General features: G+C 34.2%; 1 protein-coding gene across 5 annotated transcripts in view; it reads right to left on the reverse strand.

The window, feature by feature from the left end:
* Positions 1 to 24,007, reverse strand: part of LOC126969973 (anillin) — a 94,878-nt gene that overhangs the window by 65,598 nt on the left and 5,273 nt on the right. For 4 of the 5 annotated variants that reach the window (XM_050815618.1, XM_050815616.1, XM_050815617.1 and 1 more), the window contains exons 6-7: positions 20,717 to 20,785; positions 1,112 to 1,667 (exon numbers count right to left, since the gene is read on the reverse strand). In XM_050815618.1, coding sequence (XP_050671575.1) covers positions 1,112 to 1,667; positions 20,717 to 20,785 — 625 coding nt within the window. The remainder of the gene's footprint in view (positions 1 to 1,111; positions 1,668 to 20,716; positions 20,786 to 24,007) is intronic. The other variant, XM_050815619.1, reaches the window with a different exon arrangement.

Below are 24,007 nucleotides of genomic sequence, written 5' to 3' on the forward strand. Positions count from 1 at the left end.
CCTCCTTCCAATATCACAACTGGGCTGAACCTGCGTCACCTCATTCATAGAAACAAACACTCCATTACCAACGTGGTCTTGTGGACCGAAATATACATTTCACATAATAGGAAAATCCATTAAGATAATAAATTTTATTTTTCAAAAACGTTAACTGGCCTGCTACAACTGATTGTACAAAGTATGTGACAGACCACGAAAAAAAAAACAAATAGCTGTCTGCGTTCCTTCACAATATTTTTACAGTGAACAAATTAAATCATTTCGCTTGATCTAGATTTGCCTCAAAGCGATTTTAATTTATTAAACTTAAATTATTACCAATTTACCGCTAGTTGCAGCAAGCAATCTTAAAGTTAATGTTTCATTATATCACATGCTATCTTTGACTATCCAGATGAAAAAGAAAGTGATGGTATTATATTTAATGAAACAATTACTTTTAAGGATGCTTTCTGCAACTCACGGTTATTGAGTTAATAATTTATACTCATAGCACCCTGATTCTCTAAAATAATTAATTTTAACTGTGAAAAAGAAATCAACGCTAAAAGCTATTTGTAAAACTGTGGTATGCAGTTAAAAGTATAACTTTTTTTAATACATTGTAAGTATAGCACAGATAGAATACAGGTTAGGTACCTATTCGTAATGCAAATACCGCACTTGTGAATACTTATACAAAGTCAAAAAAGTTCTGTAGCTTTAAAAAAACTGCACGCGCGAAAGATTGTAAAATTCATCAAAGTTGAGGTAACAAGAGAATAACACTAGAATGCTAAGATATATATTATCTACAAAAACCAAAAGCAATCATTTTAAAAGTTCATTAATTGTAGGTATACTTTCTAAATTGTAATCGAACTAGAGGATGGTCAGCAAATAACAAATAAATGGCAACATTGTGCATTTGATCAAAACCTTTGATGAAATATATGCGATAATTTGTAATAATATTAATTATTATGCAACACCTTAAGAAATTGCAATATGCGTTTACCGCACGCAAAAATAAGTTGGATCATTTTTCCTTAAACCTATATTGAAAAATATACGTATTATAAAAAGATTTGTAACCACCGTTAGCACCTTTAAATAAAACTGCACTTACCTCTGTTTCCTTGCAATGTTTTTATTGAGGGTGCCATTCCGAACGGGGCTTTCGGCACAATAACTGTCCCCTTATTCTTTTCGAACAATGCCTTCCGCTCCCGCAAACTCATCTCGGCCGGGTCCTTCTCCTTGGACTTGGGACTGCCCGATTCAAACATCGCAGCTCTGGAGAGCACTGAATTCCGATCTGCATTTCCGTTCAGTTGAGCGAATCTCTTAACAACGGGAGAATTCGCCGGTTTGTCTTGCTTTGTTTGTATAGAATCAACACTTGCGCCGTTGTAGTTCTCTTCGCGTTCTATGACGTTATTCTCTTTGTCCTTATCGTCACAATCGTTCCTGGGCGGTGTTGGAGCTTTATATTTTTTGATTGACGGCTTTTTCGTGACTGTTGCGATCGGCGCGGCCACCACAGTGGCCATGTTGGGGGCTGAAGCTTCACTGGGGGTTGTTGACGAGCTCGGGACCTGTCGGGCGCGTTCGTGTGTCTTCGGGGCGAAATTGTAGACGAGCCGCGATTGGTTGTCCGACACACGCCGGAACCCGTCGCCCTCCTACGATTGGACAATGGCGTTCGCGGGGTTATAGAAACACGTGCGCTATCGACACAAACGTCTCCTCAAACGTAACCGGGTTAACGATGTTGCAACGTTCACGTAATTTGGTCCGTATTTACAATGGATTGGAAACGGATTTAGCTAACGATGCTCGGGAACATAATTAAGGGCGTGAATCGCGTGCGGCGTCGTGCCGTCGACTGATCGGTGATGTGAGACCGGCTGCCGCTGGCCACGTGTGGAACCGGAATCCAGACGTCGATAACTAAAGCTGCATTGTAGTTTCACGAGTGCAGGAGGAAACCTAATTAATATTTCGGCGAATGCAATAGATGCTATCGTATAGTTGGCACGTTAATGAAACGCGGCTCACGTCGCTATATGCAAAAGCTATTTACAGTCTGCTATGTCTTGCAATTAAGTACCTATTGTATGTTTGTTTATGTTAGACATATAAATTTATTGAAAATCGATCATATCATCCCAAATTGATATTCTAATTAGTTTGATTATGTTAATATCGAAAAAAGAATCTCCTCAGATTTTACTTTAAAAAATGTTTAAGTCGTTGATAGTAAGCTAGGTGTCCTAAAACACTATTAATAAGGTAGATACATATTAATTCCTTTCAAAAATGCCTGCATGCAAACTACTTACTGAATCACCGTAAGGAAAACAAACAACAAACCGCAGATTTAACAAGAATTCGAACACTAAGCGGTATTATTGTAGTGTACAAATGTATTAATAAAAGTTTTTTCTTTTATTTTTCGTGTTGATATGATAACCGGGACGAATATATGCGACATTTATTTCGTACAAATATGCGGGTAATGTATAAAAATCATATTGTAACGCGTCTTGCGTTTTTATTTGTGTACTGAAGATTCTGACGGACTAACGGCCGTTTTCAATAACCTATCTATCCTTAGTTTAACTTACTAGAGGTAGACAAATCTATCCTTTTCCGCTTACTTACATTACAATAACCTATCGACATAAAGCATTGGACTATAACTATATTGGACATAACTATGGATAGATGAGTTCTTGTCATTAAACGGTGACAGCAATGTATCCGTAACTATAGATACATTATTGAAAACACCCGTAAGACACTAGTTAGTTAGTTAGCAGTTTATAAGTTATTTCTTAGATTAAGTGTTGGTCGCTGCGCCCCAACTAGATACCGTAATACCTAAGGACAATAGCTTTTTATTGGCTATTTGTAAAGATGCTTGAATGCGTGGCATCTTGACACTCAATGCCAATCTTCAAATTTTGTAACTTATATACGCTTCGTGTTATTTTACACTGAAATTAGTAAAACGCAAAATACTTATTGATGGTATGTGATCCCAGCGTCTTTCTTATAGTATTATTTATACGTTTTACCGTAAATGGCTCGAGTACGCCAGATGGGTTTAGTATTAGTTGCCCCACTTTGCGACTATCCCTATCACTATCCTTAATTTAAGCTTTATTTGATAAAATTGTAATTATTTGCTAACGTAATTCCTCGTAGCTGCAGTAACATAACTCGGGGGTAAGTGCGATTCCAGTACTCGGGTGTATTGAGGGTGTTTTACAAATGACAACCTCAGAGTCGTCGCTAACTGAACGATAAAATAAAATATAATACAGTGAAACCTGGTTAAGTGAGACATCAAGGGACCTGCAATGTCGTTTCACTTATAGAGGTATTCCACTTACCCAGTGTCTCAGATATACAGGTATAAATAAATATCTGTCTCATTTACAGAGGGTTCCATTAATAGAGGTGAGAATCCTTCCATCCAACCATTGCTGCTACAAAAATTATGAATATCGAGCCTTCGCGCGAAATCTTGTGCCTTTTCTTTAATCAAAAATAATGTGGACCGATCCACATACCGGAACGTTTTTGTTACGAAGTTGCTTAACCCATGTTAGCAAACATTGTTCAAGTTCAGGATATTCTGATAAACGTACACGTTTTAGTTTTCCTTGTCCTTCAGAACATTGTGATTCAATTTTATGTTTACTCTGAATTATTCTACAAAGAGTAGATTTTGGCACATTAAATTCGGCACAAACTTCTTCGCGTGTCTTCCCACTTTCATAAACGGATATTAACTTCAGTTTTTCACGTAATGATAGCGATTGTAGCTTTCGTTTTGACATTTTTCAAATAAACATCTGTATGATAGTAAAGCGAAACGAAAACTGAAGGTAATTGAAGCTCAAAATTTGTACTTACGTACTTGGAATTACGTGTGTAATTTGTGGGTAGAATAAGAATGAGTTAACAACAACGATAAAATAAAATATAATATGTATTTTCAATAATAAAATGATTTGTTTGTTTTTTTTATATTTTTTTTTTATTTTTAATTATACAGTCAAATCAATATGGCCCTTATATGCAACAATAAGCTGATTAAAAATACAATCGAAAGCGAGACGTGTCTATAAATTACTGTTCCTAACATTAAATAGGATGAATTGTTTCTATTAAAACAATTGGTGGACGAAATTTGACACCCCAACTGCAAGGTCGTTGACATCTAACTATAGGGTGCTATCATTTCATCACTCAACGTGTGGTCGGAAAAATTAGCGATTAGTTCACATAATATTATGTTTGAATAAAATACTTTTTACAGTGAGCGAAATTATGACAATTCTTTTTTTTTTTAAATTAGTGTATTAAAGAGTATTTAATAAATGTGTTACAATCAATGAACATAATATATTTGTTATCGTTTGTAATGACGTAGAAGAATATATAAATATTTCTTAAGCTGTAGGTATTCCTACTAATATTATAAATGTGAATGTAAGTTTGTTAGGTTTCACGCCTAAACTACCGATTTTGATAAAATTTATTACAGAGATAGACAAGAGCTTGGGAAAGGCCACAGGCTACATTTTATCGCGAATAAAAGGCTTGGCGGGGTTGAAATAGGTGGAAGTTTGTATGAAAGTTCGTCATTATCGAAGATATCGTTATGAAATTTGTATTTAGGCAATTGATAAGAAATAAATTTATATTTTTACCTTTTTAAAATTTAGACCGATGTGGGGATGGATAAGAGGGATGTAAGTTCTATAGTTGGTAGCTTATTAAAATGTATTAACCACATCAGTTTATAGTGTATAATTTGCAAAGTGAGTATATTAAAAATAAAAAATACTACCCAAAGTAAAAATAGCACGCGCACGAAGTCGCGGGTAAGAGCTAGTATGTAATATATCTCCCTATTAAATAAAGTATAATTTATTCGTTGTGCACTATAACCATTGCGCCATCCATAGGAATAAGAAAAATGACGGAAGACAAAGTTTCCAACAAGCCAGTTAGTTTCCTATCTGTCTAATGCTTCGGTCGAGATATTTCCGTGTATAAGACGAGTTAGCGACCTTCAAAGAATGTTGTTTTTTTCTCTATTTCTCAATTTGCGGTTTTTTACACGGACGAGTAAAAAAATAAGGACTCCGTGTCACCTTACATAACAGTGATACATAGTCCCACGCATACACTTACACTAATACAAGCCGATCGGCCGCCATTATGAGATTTGCCATCGTCTGTGACAGATCAGTTTGCGTCGCAATAAAATATTTAAAAAATGCCGTCGTGCGTTGTGAAAAAGTGTAAAAACAATACTATAAAGGTATTTGTGGATATATGATTATTTAAGGGAGAAAAAATTGTGTAACTGGCATACCCCGTAACCTTACACACACTAGCATAACGGTGCTTCACTTGCTAATATCACGGCGCGGAGTCCTTCATTTTTTACTAGTCCGTGATTTTTATTGCAATAATTTATAAAACGACATGTTTTGTAGCATTCAGAAGAGTTACGACAGAGACACTCGCTTACTTCTCAGAGGAATTGTAACTGTTAAAATTTTAATATTTCTTTTTACTTTGACTTAAAACGACGATATGGCCGGTCATGGCAAGAGTGGACGACACTTCATTAAAGTTAGTATCGAAAATGCAGTAAGAAAAATATTACTAATAGAAGTCGTCGGCGATAATCACTATGTATTTTTCAATAGTCTTCTTCTTTGCCCACTTGTATTTCGAACATATATAACGCTGCATAATGCAAATTACACCAAGGTTTTCCTTGTTTTTTTCATGTAGATGTTTGTATAGAAAATAAACTATAGGTCGTATTCGACCTTAATTTAAAAAATTTTAGGTACTCTGACTCAAATTACGAATTTTTGCCAATAAATGTATTTATTGAAATCGAGTATATGGAATGATTCCAACATTCTTCTTATATCCAATGCTCTAAATAAATAAACCACAACCTGAGAGTTGAACAAGACATACAAGATTTATCAACGATACGTCACCCGAACGCATGGCTCAGTTGGGTTCGAAATTTTATTTGTGTAATAAATCATAATTTAAAAACTATATATTGGCGTAACAAGTTTTTTTATTCATCAACAGCAGATGAAAATGGTCTCTTTAATCGTGTTGTATAACTAGATTTGGTTATCTGGCCATCTGCTGATGTTGGCTAGAAGTATTAAACTAATTAATTAATTACTTCATAATACATGTTACAATGTTACTAGGTTTAGTCTTTTTAGCTTTCCGCACTTTTTTTTTGCCTTAACCTTCACTATGCCAGAACCTACATTAAGTACCTAGTACTCGACTGGTTATAAAAATATCTCCTTTTGATATGTTATATAACTAGTCTTGCATACAAATTTGGTTGTAATTATGTTATCAACTATGATTTTCCGCATTTTCACATATTGTTTCAGGTTTCAACATAACATTATTAAATCACAATAATGGACCTACTAGTAGGCGGTTCCTTTGCACAGGATGCCGGCTAGATTATGTGTACCACAACGGCGCCTATTTCTGCCGTGAATCAGTAATGTGTAAGCATTACTGTGATTCGGTCTGACGGGCGCCGTAGCTAGTGAAATTACTGGTGAAAATGAGACTTAACGTCTTATGTCTCAAGGTGACGAGAGCAATTGTAGTGCCGCTCAGAATTATGGTTTTTACAAGAATCCCTTATTATCATAAAATAAAAAAATGGAATTGGGTGTGTCAGAAACCAGGAATGCATTGACCCGTCGGTCATCTTCAAGACACTTCAAAAGCTTCTATGTTTGCATATCATACAGATATATAGAGAATATATAAACACATCCTGCGTCGAAGACCATAAAAGATCGGTGCGGCCGCCTACTATTAGAACAAAATGGCTGTTAACGCCATAATCCTATAAGGAAACAAAAAATTATCGCGAGAAATGAAGGAGACTTGAAGCATCTTTGCTCATATATACAGGAAACGTACTAATTTGTATTACTTTTATTCTGCGAACCTGTATAGCCGAGTGGTAAGCGATCCTATCTACTAAGCTAGAGGTGCCGAGTTTGAATCCCGGCAGGTGCAAGCATTTATATGATGAATATGAACGTTTGTTTCCGAGTCATGGTTGTTTATATGTATGTTTAAGTAAGTATATTGTATTAAATATATCCTTGTCTTGTAACCCATAACACAGGCTAGGCCTAATTTGGCACAAGATAATTTGTGTAAGTGTGTTAATATTATTAAACGTTAGTAACGTTAACGTTAGCAAACGTTGTATTGTATATTAAAATCGCGATACAAAAGTAACTGTTGATCGTAGACGGGTGAAAATTTGAAGTTGTATGTATTTTTTAATGCTGTCTCATAATCAAACAAATTTATAAAAAAAAATGTCAAAAAAATTGCCGTGGACCACCCTTGACATTTAGGGGGATGAAAAATAGATGTTGTCCAATTCTCAGACCTACCCAATATGCACTCAAAATTTAATGAGAATCGGTGAAGCCGTTTCGAAGGAGTTTAACTACAAACACCGCGACATGAGAATTTTATATATTAGATTACTTATTATTATTAATTGAGGTGTAGCACATTTTGCGCTACCGAAAGACTGTCTAATTATAACATTACATCGACCCAATACTACACTGTCATAACCGTCATCTAGCAAATTTAAGCTCCGTTAGACGACCGCGAAAAAATTCAACTTTCTAGACTACGAGACGTGTCCTCTGAAACGCAGATGATGAACTGTAGGTATAAAACCAAGTTCATTGCTCCTAAAATTCCCACCTAACAATCGCAATAAAAACATACGGAGCGCTACGTGCAACGCAAAAACTTGGTTCAACAAACGGCCGTGTCAGGTACAAGTCGCGCACCCTGTATTGAGATGCGTTGGCGAGCGCTCTTCCTAAATTGGCCTGGATGGATATAAATATATGAAAATATTAGCTGAACCGGCAGACTTCGTACTGCCTCAATCGATAAATAAAAGTTGAAATTTTATTTCAATTTAATATTGACAGACACACACACTTATGATACAGTATGTTAATCTATTTAAAGGTTCCTGATAAAGTATATTTTTTGTTTTTTTTTTTTATATCTAAACGACGGGGGACACATCGAAGGGAAAATCAAAATCGTTGTTTTTATTTAATTCCGAGCATTTTCACTAACCCATTCTTTTCCATTAACCCAATCTTAAGCCGCTCTCGAGTTTTAGCGAGACTAACGAACAGCAATAAATTTATATATATATATATATATATATATGGATAGATGTATTAAAACTGTTTATAGATCAATGGATTTTTCATAACTTTGACACGTCATTCAAACTGATATATCGCGACTTGTAGTACCAGTCGATGCGTCAATAAAAAGGAAAAAAATACAATCTTACGTTTTTTTTATGAAAATAAGGGACGAGACGAGCAGGACGTTCAGCTGATCCATTATTATTAAATCCATTATTACAATGCAGTGCCGCTCAGGATTCTTGGAAAATTCTGAGCGGCTCTACAATTGCGCTCGTCACTTTGAGAAATAAGAATTAAGTCTCATTTGCCCAGTAATTTCACTAGCTACAGCGCCCTTCAGACCGAAACCAGTAATGTTTACACATAACTGCTTCACGGCAGAAATAGGCGTCGTTGTGGTACCCATAATCTAGCCGACATCCTGTGCAAAGAAGCCTCTCACTTGTAAATGTACATACTTATGTATAACGCGTTAATTTTAAAGCTGTTTACATAACTATTATTGTCTCGCTATATATTTGTAATTGGTTCTTCCTTTTGGAACGTAAACATGCGTAATGTCGAACCGATATTGTCCGTAAAGCAATAGTAAAACGAATAGACGCATTGGTTTTGGATGCCCCGCAATTATTTATTTTCTTGTAATTTGGTTATGGCAATTTATAGCGCCGACAGTTTCCTGTAGATACAGAAATACCATAGACAACAGAGGCATTGTCATCTGAGAGGCGAAACTTATGACAGTTGTCTCTTGCGCCGCCTAATAATACCAAATTGTCACCGAGCAACACAGATCGTACGAAAATACAAATGAACACAAAACGCATATTATAATATAATAGTAAATTGATACTATATCAGTGATCAACAACCTAATCGTTAAGTTCTCGGTGTTACGCAACGCAAAAAATATTTTTCATTTCTCATACAAGTAATGTTGTTTTGATCTGATTATTAGGTGGAAAATGTTGCTTCCCTTCATAGAGAGGGAAAAACTCATACAAATTACTTCCCATCTAATAGCCGGAATGAACTTTAAGAGTTTTATGTACAAAAGAACTAATTAAAAAAATGCTGCGGCCATGTGACTTTCTAAGCAGCCAGTGTGAACTTAGCGCAAACTTCTTTGAGCGGAATAAACCGCAACAATTACGCGGTAACTTCCATATTTGAAATTTAAAAAGTCGACATAAATTGGCGGGACACTAATCTGTGCTTAGATAAACAACTAGTTTTATTTTTCTCATATTCGAAATGAAAAGAAGAGTGTTTAACACGGGTTAAAAGAATCAATTCCTACTCGGACTATAGCCGAACTCGCTGCGCTCGGGCGTCTAAATACCTTGGGAAATGATTCTTTCGACCCTCGGTTAACAATCTACTATTTCTACACAAGCCGAGAGGAAGTAACGAGCAAGCACCTTAGCCACCAGGAGTTCCTAGAGGACTAGCGGGGGCCCCCAGCTGCAGACCATCGCGCCTCAGAATCTCAGGTACGTTGGCCTTTTATTTAGCCATAACTTCGGGGGAAAGACTTAAAAAAGGGGATTTTTTTATCACTGAAAATGTCTATGCTAACTATCACAGACTATAAATCAACAGTACACTGTGGTACTATCTATGCTCAAGAATGCTTTTACAGTTCTATGCTTTTGTGGACGTTAGACTCTCGTAAAACGAATTTAATCCTTTAATCAAAGTCAAAGTTTTTATTTGCATAAACTTATTAGATTGATGTTACCAGTTAGATGAATACTTTAAAGTACATGTTTGCCATATTTATGATGTGCAAATTATTTTTTTCTTCCTTCAGTCCTCAAGACTAATCAGGTGAGTTGCAAGAGGTTGAGGTTTGGCGAGGTAGAGCCATTGAGTATCGTTTTACTTCGTCAAATATGGTTGGTATTTCCAGATACTCATGGATATCCGAGTTCACGAAATCAACTTTAGATTCAAAAACTTACTCTGGCTTCTCGGTAGAGTCTGCCCTATTATTATTCCTATCTAACAAACTTAGGGTATATCGCTGCATAATAAAACCGATCTGGACATATGGAATCAAAGTGTGGTCGACAGCCAGCAAATCCAACATTATTTGCCTCCAGAGAGCTCAAAACAGTATACTAAGGGTTAAGTTACATAAATAACAATTTAATTCAAATTTTAAACTATTATATTATATTATTTTTATATTTGTTTAGAAGTAGTATTATTTATTAACATACTAGCTGACCCAGCAAACGTTGTATTGCCATCATAGTTAACAGCTGTAGTTAATCTACCAACTATAGGTAGCTAAAATTAATTTGTTTTTTACCTCCTGAGAAAGTAAGAAAGATAAAGATTCTAATTACTTAGTTATTCATTTTAAACTTTTGTTTCAATTTGATTTCTGAAGGACCCCCGTGTGTCCTCCATCAAAGGAAAAACAAAATTGTTGTTTTTATTTAAATCCGAACATTTTCATATTTATTCACCTTTTAAACCTTCTCTGAACTTCCACAAATAATTCAAGACCAAAATTAGCCAAATCGGTCCAACCGTTCTGGAGTTTTAGCGAGACTAACGAACAGTAATTCATTTTTATATATAAGATTATATTATAAAAATATATCAATTTCTTAATTGAACACGCAAATCGAAGATAAGATACTTTTTATAACTGTCCATGTTTCGAGATTTCTAGATTTTTCTAGTATGTATTGGACACTGCCAATTTGTATTACAGTGAAGTGAACAATAAGAATACAGCTATATAAAGTTCATCACTTGCGCCTAAGTGTAAGCAAACGTTACTGAGGCACGGAGAAGATATCCGTGTATTAATATATCTTTGTTGTATTGACGGCCGCAAAGATTAAAAATAATTGAATTCAAATTTGAAAATTAGCCGTCACTATGCAAAAAAAAAATGTGAGATGTTATAAATTCAGCAAGAGAGACACAGCCGGCTTTGGCCTGGTGTAATTTAATATAAAATAAAATAAAATTTTGTAACAGTGATTTAATGAATAGTTGAAAGACGAATAAAAAGATGTTCGAGAGTAGATTTACGACCCCGGCGAGTAATTACATATTGTGTCACTTTCACTACTTCCTGTCAAAATGCGTCCCAATTATGAGGCTTTCAAGGAAAAAATTCAATAAGAGGGTGAAATAGGGGATGGCAGTTTGTATGGAAATTCGTCATTATCGAAGATAAAACCGTGAACCATAGTCACTTGATAAGAAATAATTAATATATATTTTTTCGAGCATTTTAGAAACTTTGATCTACATGGAGATGAAATGGTAGAATAAGGTTCACACGGAAATACTATTAAAGAAACTGTCCACAGTGACAAGGGATATGCCCTGTATAATAGAAGAACGCTGCCAGCAGCGGAAAGAGCAGTTTGTATGTGTATTATTTGAAAAGTATCCTAAAATATAAAAAAAATGCCCAAAGTAACTATTCAACTCGGACGAAGGGTAAAAGTTAGTTTTGTATATTTCAGTATATCTATCTACGGAAAGTCTTCCACAATCCACAACTATACCAAGCAAGTATTAGGTAACATCGGGTAAGCCTCTTTTAAACTAAACTGGTTGCCACTTTCAGCACCGTTGCATCAATCCCAATTTCGATCAGTCGATACGACAGTCAATTCATAACTAATTACTTATTTTGACAGTCATCGCGGCTGTCTCGTTACATATCGACCATGCGATATGCGAGAGTTTTATATTTGTACAAGTTTTTGAAAGTATGAAGCATAAGGCGCGTTAGGCTAGGGATGCGAGTTCTGACGAGTTCTGACGGATTCGTCAGAAGAAACAAACGCCTGGTATCCAATGACAGTGTTTACACTGGCAATGTTTGACGAACGCGTCAGAACATGCACGACGTCGTCAGAACCGCTCGAGCGTTCAAACGAGTTTGATTTTTTCGCACGACCTGCGTCTGTGAATTTCGAGTGATTTGGTTTCAACCATGGATAACGATAAATTGATCAGTCTCGTGTACGAGAACAGGTGTTTGTGGGATATGAGAGACAAAAATTATCACAACAGATATATTTCTCGGCAAAAGTGGGAGAAAGTTGCTACAGAACTCAACACTCTACATTTGGAACTCTCCTTTGTCGTCTCTTATAGAAAATAACTCGTTGACATGCAATGTCTTTCCACCATTTAACAATAATAATTTAAATAGTGGACTTTCACGAAAATCAAATTCATCAAATTCGTCCATCTTCGCTGGACGACAGAAACGAACTGACCATCAGAATAACAGAAAACGCGCACAGTGTAAACGCCTTGTTCTGACGAGGAATTTCGGACGTACTCGTCAGAACAAATTTTCGTCTGAACTCGCATCCATAGTAACCCTAGCCTTAGGGGAACCTTATTAGAGTGAATTATTACAATACGCGCGCACGGCGACACCCAAATTCGACACCCTGACGTTAGTTACGTAAGTAGACTCACTCCGGTGATTTGATTTGCCAATGTTGTAAAGTGTGAATGAAATAAGTAACATTCTGCCCGCGGCTATCAACTTGACTGTGTGACAGTATAGATTTTGTTACTTTAGCGACATAATCACTTACTGAATGTTGTGTTAAATTTTTGAAGATATAACAATTTTTTTATTGATTGTATTTAATACCTTATTTATAACAATATTGTTCTTACTACAAACGTAAAATAGCACGAGGAGTATTTTTTTTTCTATTCCTCTACTTTTATCTGTCACTAGCTGACCCGGCAAACGTTGTTTTGCCATATAAAGTATAATTCACACGATAGTTTTATAAGTAATAAAAATATTGCCTATATTATAGCCTGTACATCATTTTGTTCTATTGTCAATAGTTTTTGCAGCGCACGCAAAAATAGGTTTTCGATTTTACACCTTGTGTTACAAAATAGCAATTTTATTACGGATCCCTAATTTTGAAAAAAAAAGAAAGCCTATAGCCTTCCTCGATAAATGGACTACCCAACACTGAAAGAATCATTCAAATCGGACCAGTAGTACCAGAGATTAGCGCGTTCAAACAAACAAACAAACAAACACTGCAGCTTTATAATATTAGTATAGATTTATACAGCCACGATCAATTATAAAAATACATACTTTATCTAGTCTTTAAAAGTCTAAACTTTATGACCTAAAAAAACATTGTTTAAAGTACAATAATGTCGCTAAAAGCACAGTTATTTTGTTGCCACAGACAACTAAATCTAGGTTAGAAATATCATAGAAATATGAGATAGTATGTATACCATAATATAACTAACACACATAATATTTTCATGTTTAAATCGTTAGACTAAACATTTTGCTAGGTATATTTTGTAATTTTCAATTTTCCCGTGTTGGCTGTATGGGTGTAGGTGCCTTTGCCATTCCTTGAAGGAAAAATGAAACCACTCGCCAGAGATAAGTATGCATACAATACATTTCCCGCCCATATTAAGCGTCAACTCGAAAACTTGTGGTATTTGTATGTTTTAATAATAAATTAAATAACCAAGTCGTAGAAAAAATATTGTATGTATTATCTCATTGGGGTCGAGCCCGTAACCTCTTTGCAAAAGGCATTAGTAACGTACCCAGAAAGCCAACAACTTGGGACGGTCAAATTTTATATTTATTTCTGGCCCCGAAATAATATACATTTTACGACATGTCTCAAGTTCGGCACATCACTATGGTCTCGAATACCTTTTGTTTGATGTTTTATGTCGCCGTTCGAGGTTCGACGCGGCCATTAACTTGATTGCTTTGTCGAGCTCTTGAAAGCAAAGGTAAAAACGAAGTAATAATTTTATGTGAAACTAAATAAAGAACACACATGAATTTTTATTTTTACGCCCACTATGTTTTTGGGCACCCATTTTCGTAATCTTTTGGAATAATTGTAGTAAAAAGTACGTGATGATTAGCAAGTGATAACCGCTACCAATCTCTTGTAACACCAGAGACACCTTCGCCATTTTTTAAGGGTGAAGAAGTTACATGCATTCTGGTGTTTTTGCATAAGGAAGCTCTTTCTACGATTTACAAGTTGGCTTATGGAAGCTATTTGTATATATGTATGCGTGTCCACACTATGTTGCCATCAATTATAATTTTATTATATATTCAGTTGCGGTCTGTAACTCATTTAATTCACGTTATATACAAATTGAAGATTCTATATTGACGACCTGTATAGCCGAGTGGTTAGCGATCCTACCTACTAAGCTAGAGGTCCCGGGTTCGAATCCCGGTAGGTGCAAGCATTTATATGATGAATATGGATGTTTGTTTCCAAGTCATGGATGTTAAAATGTATTTATGTATGTTTAAGTAAGTATATTGTATTAAATATATCATTGTCTTGTAACCCATAACACAGGCTGTATATGCTTAACTTGGGGCAAGATAATTTGTGTAAAAAGTGTCTCAATATTATTATTATTATTATTAAATTGGATCTTTATATTTTTTTTATATATTTTTATATGGGAAATAGGACCCCTACACTACAAAGAAAAATTCTAAAAAGCCACACTTAGGCAGAGGCATCACTCACTCATGCAATGCTTTGGGTTTTTTTTATTTGTGCTATTTTCAAGGAGTATAAAACTGTGGAGTGAGCGATTTTTCCACGACGATTCGACATGGGTACCTTCAAAATAAGCATGTAGCTAAACGGACGGCAAACCTCCTGTCGTTACAGTGATATAACACGAGTATGCTGTATTCGAATACACCGCATGCAGGGAAAGACTGTTTGTCTGTGGCTTTCTACTCTCAGTTATTAATACCTTTTCTATGCGCATACGACGCCTCTGGGTTTATTAATAATTTTTATCTCCGCTATATGCCTATACGACTTCGCTAGCTCTAAAACTTTTAAAATTGTAACGCTGTAATCACTGACCTGTACAAATATTACTGGACATACTGTTCCTTATGTTTGACAGCAAATTTTTTACACCCTATTTGAAGCGCCACTCGCGAGCGTCCAGAGAACTAATTTTGACGTATAGGTAATACAAATGGCTGCGAAGGCACGTACAATACAGGACAATACTCTGAACTATTTTTGCATTTTGAATTAATTTCGTTCGTTTTCCGTGTTATTTATACTTCAAGAATCAACGTAATAGAGTAAGTTTTTTTGTAAATAGTTTCCCACCATCTATCGATGTTTGCTGAGGTTGTCATCACTAGTTTTAGTACCGCAGACTCTCCCTCTAACGGACGTATTTTCTTATGTTTCTTATAGAGAAAGGAGGACAAACGAGTTTACGGGTCACCTAAGGTGTTAAGTGATCACTGCCGCCCACATTCTCTTGCAACACCAGAGGAATAACAGGAGCGTTGCCGGCTTTTAAGGAAGGTGTACGCACTTTTTTTGAAGGTACCCATGTCGTATCGCCCTGCGAAGGTGGACTTCGGCGGCAGGAATCAGGTGAAACAGCTTTTCGGAACGGTACGTATAAGTAACATCAGTACGGTAATTAAAACTTTTAAAGAAGGAACAAAAAGTACAGATAAAGTCGCAACTTAATTTAAACGAATAATAAAAACACAAGCAAAAAATATAACATGTCCATACCCATGCCTTGACGCATCGAATTACAATCTAAATACAAAGCGATATTAACACAATGTTTATGGTACAGATAATGATACCAGATTTAAAGGTCGAAAACTGACTGAGATTTTATCTTTTTTACAGAACATAGCATCATATTACATCGCACCACAATAAACAAACGAATTTAAAATTTCAAAATACAAAAATCGTCACGATGAAGTAATTTCACGAGTATAATAAAAACTTACGAACCATTTTTTGTTAGGACCAGCAAAAAAGCAGTTTTGGTAATTTTAATAAACCCGGCATTATTTACGCTGTATATGAACTTATCTCAAAAATTTTTTTTTACGGTGATAAACTCTATAGTCTGTGTGGTACCTATTAAAATGTTCGTTGGAGAACAGAATATCACCGAGTTCACATCTAACGCACAGTGTCATTTTTTATGAAAGAGAAGAACAAACGAGCGTGCGGGTCACCTGATGGTAAGAGGTCACCGCCGCCCAATATCGCTTGCAACACCAGAGGAAGCCCAGGAGCGTTTTATATTATTGGTATTTTTAAGATATTCTGATCAGATTTCGGTAAACGGCCGGTACACAGACGATTTATATATATACCTTCTGGACACGACTTGAACTAATGAGCCTAGAGTGTTAGTCCTTGAAATACCGTTCTTAACATAAACGAAAACAAAAGTGAGTAAATATGCAAATGCTATACGTAATAGACTGACTATCGCTTATTACGTATGCAAAGCAAACAAATTTTACATTACCGCCAAGATACCAATCGGGATTAGACACGAAAAGAATGGAGCTGTTATTATCTAATATTTAAAATTCTCGTGTCATGGTGTTAAACATTGAACTCCTCCGAAACGGCTTGACGATTCTCATGAAATTTTGAGTGCATATTAGGTAGGGTACGTCTGAGAATCGGATAACATCTATTTTTCATCCCCCTAAATTTTAAGGGTGGTCCACACGAATTTTTTTTTTTAAATTTGTTTGATTATGAGTCAGCATTAAAAAATACATACAACTTCAAATTTTCACTCATCTACGATCAACAGTTACTTTTGTATCGCGATTTTAATATCGGCAATACAACGTTTGCTGGGTCAGCTAGTTATACTATATCAATTATTATTTATTTTACATATCTATACTAAACCAATATAGAGGGAAAATTATTGTTTGTTTTGTTGTTGGGGGAAAATCTTTATAGATACCCCTCATGGGTAGGCAAGTTATTCACTCTTAAATGGCAATACTTGTAATGCGCTTAATAGCAGCTGTAACTAGGTGCTCAGGTCATAAAACGTCGACCTTATGGTTACGAAAAATGGTTGGTCATTTGTTTTTGGGACAGTACCAATAGCATTTTAACTACGCTAGCAGACAAACATGATGAACCTGCGTTGCATGCGTAGCCCTACCATACGAGCATTTTGTATTAATTATTGTTATTTAAGTGTATACTAACATAAATTTCAGTTATTTTACTAACATATCTTATATTTTGTATGGACCTGTGTCGGAAATAAATAAATTGTTATTATTTATTATTATTATATATTTCATTAAATAAAAATTAAGTCATAATTAAATCAGAAGAATAAGAGTCTAAACAACATGTATACCAACTTATAAAATTATTATTCAATAACACTCCAAGCATCTATTGTCCATGGGTATTTTTCCAAAGGTCACATTAACAATTTTATTTCGAGTTCCAAATCGGGACTAAAATTTGTCATTTCAGGGTTGCCTGATTACAATATAGCTTAGTATCTAAGTTTTTATAAATATTTACGCAGCATATTAATCTTAATAATAAAAAATCTGAGTCTGAAATTTTATATCGGTATATAATAATAACATGTGTGTGTATAAATGACTGAATGATCATTATAAAATGATGCTGATACACCTAATCTTATATCTTTAAACGAGCAATTCTTGTATATATATATATATATATAATATCTGAATCTCGGAAACGGCTCCAACGATTTTCATAAAATTAAGTATGCAGGGGATTTCGGGGGTGATAAATCGATCTAGCTAGGTTTCAATTTAAAAAAAAATGGTTTTATCCATGTTTGAATGAGAAACAGCTACAATAACATTAGAATACAAAGGTAAATTTCGCCACTATATACAAGACTATTATAGCTCAGATGGGACATTGGGTGATCCGGAAAGCAGAAGACCCCGGTTCGAATCCAGATGTCCTATTAGTTTTTTTTTTTGTTCAAGTTTTGTACATTCTTAAAAATCCGAGCAAGGCTCGGTCGTCCGGATATTAGTAATTATAAGATATAAATTTTGAATAATTTCATTCGATTTCCGTTGCTACTAATAATCTTTTTATTTTCATTATAATGTGAAAGGGCAGACGGGGTGTGTGAGAAATCAAAATCTAGGTAGAAAATGTAAGATTTTGTCAAAATAACTATAGTTTTAGCGTAAAAACGGTATAAATCGCCGTTTTTAGCATAGCTAGGGAATCTATATATATATATATAGGGAATCCTAGAAACCTGTGTGTCACCGCCACCACCTCGTGCTATGATACACGCGAGATATTCGCTATATCATGGTCGTCACCTGAGGGGTTATAGCATAAAACTGGGCTTACATGAGGCTTAACGTCTTTTTCTATGGAAAAGGCGGACAAACGAGCGTACGGGTCAACAGGTGTTAACTGATCCCCACCACCCACACTCTTCCGCAACACCAGAGGTATCACGAGAGCGTTGCCGGCCTTTGAGGAAGGAGTACGCGCTTTTTTTGAAGGTACCTGTCGTATCGTCCCGGCAATACCGCACCAGGAAGCTCATTCCACAGCTTTGTGATATGCGAAAGAAAGTTCCTTGACTGGTGAGGAACATCACACATCCAGTTGTTTATCCTTATTTGTCAAGTAATTAGTTTACTTAGTTGTAAATTGTAAGGTGGAATTCGGCGGCAGGAATCTGGTGAAACAGCTCTTCGGAACACTCCCCGTGGTAAATGCGATAGAAGACACACAATGAAGCGACGTCTCTACGCAACGCAAGGTGATCAATCTGTTTAAAGAGCACTGGGTCTCCGACAATTCGAGCAGCTCTGCGTTACACACTTTCTTTTATATAATTCTTAAATCGAAGCGATACAAGTGAGTGTTGTATGAAATTAGATAATAATATATTTAGCCTTATCGTTTCAATCTATTTGTTTATCCTTAAATATCCTTTACCTTTAATTTTTTCAAAAATATTATTGAGTCAAATTTTTTAATGTATAACACTAAAAAATACGTACATAACTATAGCTGATGTTGTTACTAAAAGTAGTAAGGAATAGTGTAAAAAGCGCCACCTATGAACAGTCTGTTGAACTAACATGAAGATGAACATTTTTAGTTCAACTATAATAAAAACTATTTTATTCTACTTCGTTGAACCTTGAATTCGAGTCAGTAAAACTTCTCCGTTTCATTGTCCAACTATGCAAAATGATTGCCCTGTGCATTTAATATAAAGTTACGTATATAAGATGTAAATTATTATAAACTAGCTGACCCGGCAAACGTTGTTTTGCCATATAAATTGTATTGATCTTTTGCTTGCTAGTTGATAAGAGATGGCGCTAGTTGTATTCATTAGTAACAATCACAATCTTTTATATTTTGTATAAATAACACGATAGTTTTATAAATTATAGCCTAATTGTTATTCTGGTGTGTAAGCTATTTTATTGTAAAGTTTCATCAAAATCTATTCAGTAGATTTCGCGTTAAAGAAGTTCAAACATACATCCAGACATACAAACTTTCACATTTATAATATTAGTAGGATATCATTGATAAAATTAATGTATTTAGTTCAGGTTTTATGACTTGTTGTTCTTATGTTAAATTTATTTTGTACGAAATGCCGCTACGTTAATTACGATATAAAACGCATACCTACGTTCTCATTTCCAATCCATTGTTAAGGACACATAAAAAATATAACACAACATCGTTACAACAATTCTATTATAGTTAAACACATTATCCTGCAGCCAAATTATAAGATTTCCCAAGCAAAATTATAACTGTTAATAATAATATAACTCAAAAGCGTTATTATGATTAAACGGGTGGAGAAAATTAGTTAGTATTTAAAGAATAATAAACATATTAATCTGAAAAGATGAAGATACGGAAAAGTAAAGGACGTCACCATTGTTCAATCGTAAAATGAAATAGTGCATTCGTGATAAATAACATTAATAATAAAAAGTACATAAAATATGATTTGAAGCCAGTTTAACTGCATGAAATACAACTCTTACTGACATAGTAAATAAAAAAAAAACTTACCTTGTAACACTGTTACAAACATGTTGCACTTACAATAACATATTCATGTTCAAATTAGCTAAAAGTTAACTCACGTTCGAGGTTTATAAGTTAATAGATTCCCATTTACTTTATGAATAGTAAATATATATTATAAACTTCATATTAATTGTATCTAAATTATTACCTACTTATGTATAAAATATTTATATATAATCCGGTCACGAAAAACGAAATTTAAGGTCATTGACCTATAATTCTTTTGTCACAGAGTTATCTTACTACAGATACGCAATTTATCATAACCGAAAATGGTAAGCGGAATTAGATATGAAGTGATTTTCTTGCAAAACTATTTGTCAATCTACACAATATTATTATTTTATAACACCATAGTATCAACATATAATGATATATTTTGGGAATAACGACTTATATACCTCAATATTTCTATATAAAAAGAAAACCATAAAAATTATGATTAAATAACTGTCTTAAATCTCTATCACTTACCAACTCAGCTACTATTTGCTTATTCAAATGCTGTCCTTGGTGGGTTGGTGCTTTTAATGTAGGTTTTGTCTGGGGACAATGATATACAGATTAAAAGATTAATCAATAGTAGTAAAGTTGATGCAGAATAATGTGGACATTGATTCCAAGGCATTAGAGAGAACGAATCTGGGATCACTTTTGAAATCCAAAATGGCCGCCACCCAAATTTATTATTTCAACAATATGGATATCATATTCAAGTCTATCAAGGGTGCAGAACTACAAAGGATCTTATTCGAAATACAAGACGACCACCGCGCAAAATATCAATTTTAACAATATGATCTTGTTTCCAAGGTTCTTGATTGATCGAATTCAAAATAATTTGATTGACAAATTTTCATCATAATACGTGCACTCATATAAATAAGGGGTTCCTTACGTCCGAGAGAAGACAATCTGGTCGTTAACACATATTTAATGCCTAACCATTTGTTTGTAGCAATGTCTCAAATCATAGTGTTGAAAATTATCAGTTTACAGGTTCCAAATATTGTTTCATCCGAGGGTACCCTTATATTTATTTTTATCACTCACGCCTGCAGTGTGTTAAAAAATAGTCTACTGTTCGAAATACGTCAACGTTTTAATTTTTTATCTTTAAATTCATAATTACCCGAAATTGCAAAAATACTTGAGTTTCACTAAATAAATTCAAATCTTGAGTCTATGGTAAACATTTGAGGATCTAATTAAAATAAAATAAATAAATAAATAAATAGCCTTTCAAGGTATTATTCTATCCAGGCCAATCAAACCAGTGAGCTATCGTTTTTTGTTTTATGTTTTAGTGGTTGTAATATATATAAGACATTCAAATATTCATGTAAATGTTTCGCACCTTTACACATTCATCATGTGTATTATTAGTATTTTTTAAGAGTTCCCGAGGGAGCAGCATATGTAATTAATGGGGACGAAGATATGCAGATATGACAAGTTCTGTTACCAGGGGCGTGCATATCATATATATGCCTTTAGGCATTGCCTACCTCGTTAAGAAAGTATCTATTAAATAAATAAATACAGTAACTTAATAAATAATAAATTTGATAAAGATTAATTTGTTTCAATTATTCTATAACCCAACTTCTATTGAACACGAACTCATTAGGGGTGAGACGTATTTATCGTCACAGGTAAATAAATACCTGGTGATATTTTAATACCTGTTACAAATGTAACAGGTATTAAAATATCACCGGTTGTCACTGTGACAAGATATCAAAAATAACAGTGACAAGTACTAGGAGTATTTTGTAACAACTAGTATTTTGTAACAGCTAGTATTTTATAACACCTAGTATTCTAGTAACGACTGTTACTGAACAAGTATTTTAGTAGCAACTGATATTTGAGTAATACCTGTTATTGTGTTCAATAAAAATAAATAGTTAGGAGTATTTAGTAGGTATTTTTTAACAGTATTTTGATACAGCTATAATTGTGTGATTTGTAGGTCTGTTATATTATTTTTAATTCAATAGGTAAAAAAATAGTTATGGTTCAACTATTCTTTTAAAATATGTGGGATAAGAAAAACCCTGTTTACTTTTATTGTTTACTGAATATTTTTCTTTTAGACACATAAGTAAATAATAGATACATCACTTTCATACATTTATTTAACATACTATTGTTAAGATAAGATAGGTAGGTACCTAATTAAAATATTGAAGTAAATTTCAAATGGAAGACCCTGTCTCTGATATCATTATTTGTAATCGTATTTATTCAGTTATATTGTGCAGGAAAATACGGCCCACCTCTTCGAAAGAAAAAACCTATATTGGTAATTTGATAGTACCTACTGAATAATATATTTTTATGATGTTTATTTCTACTTTATTGTTGAATTATTCATATGATAAGGGCACATTTTAATTGTGTACTAGGTAAGGATCACTGTTTAAGCATAGGTAGTATTGAAACATAATTGAATACGAAAGTATAATGATTATTTTTATTACATCAAAACTATAAAAATAATTAATAGGTCTGTACAGCTTTACCTAAACAGAACTTTTGAAATTCGAAGTTACCACAAGAGAAAGTACTATGTAATACGTATAGATGGCGCTAACAAGTAACACCAAACAACGAAAAATACACGTCTCACTACAGTATCTAGTATATTATCACAGATAGTATTAAAATAACAGCTAGTATTTTGTAACAGGTATTTGTCGCTGTTACTTTTGAGTCACAGTCACCGTCATACCTAGTATTGCATTTTGCCTAGTACGTCTCAACTCTAGAACTCATTCAATTTTACCTTAAGCTAGATACTAAATTCGTACGGTAAGTAGTCCCGATATTGCATATATGACGCATCCGAGTATTTCATACTTCTTAGAAAATATTGGTTTTCTTATTTAGAAAAATATTGGTCACTGTCATACGACATTCAACAGTGCTTGGGCCGCTGGGTAGGCTAGCCTATTTTAACGAATTGTAGCGAGATAAACCGATTACTCCCGAGTCCCGACCCCACATCTGTCTCGCTCGCGACATATTATGAGTTTATGTCTGTTTTGGTTTTTTGTCTACATTAGTATCATTACAGTAGATAGGTATATTCATTGATTAATAATTAGTATTTCTTTTTTATTATAGTTCATTCCGTCATCCGTGACGTGAAGTTTTACTGTGAAAAACAGTTTCTGCGTCATTTTCGTTTAAAGTAGGTATTATATTATTTAAAAATATAATAGAGTAATTATTTAGTGTGCCGGTTATGATATAGGTACAGTTTTCACTAATAAATTAAATAAAAATTGTTTCTTTTAATCGACCTAGCATTTTTGAGATAATTGTGTTGGGGAAAAATTGACGTTCGATCGCCCATAAGTAATATTATTGTAATACAGCCCGAAAAAACCGGCAAAAGCAGTGGTAAGTGAATTTATAAATATCAGGTACCTATAATATCTACAAAAGCTAAAAAAGGATCATATTAAAATTATACTATGAACTATGTAGCCGACAGCGCTGTGCTATTTTGAGGTAAAAAAAATAAGTTTAAAAGTTTATATATTAGAGTCAATATACAAAGGTACTCTGTGATTTGAGTTTAAAGTTGTTTTTCGAAGCGACAAACGTTTCAAAAACGTATTACTATATTTAGAGTTTTCAATAATGACATTACAAGTATTATTCAATATCTTAAATTTTGTGATGATTGCAGTATTGGCCCTTACCGCTAGATCGCGGTAAAAATGAAAATATGTGTAATCATAGTTTATATAG

This window comes from Leptidea sinapis, chromosome 19 (assembly GCF_905404315.1).
Source record: "Leptidea sinapis chromosome 19, ilLepSina1.1, whole genome shotgun sequence".
Lineage (NCBI taxonomy): Eukaryota > Metazoa > Arthropoda > Insecta > Lepidoptera > Pieridae > Leptidea > Leptidea sinapis.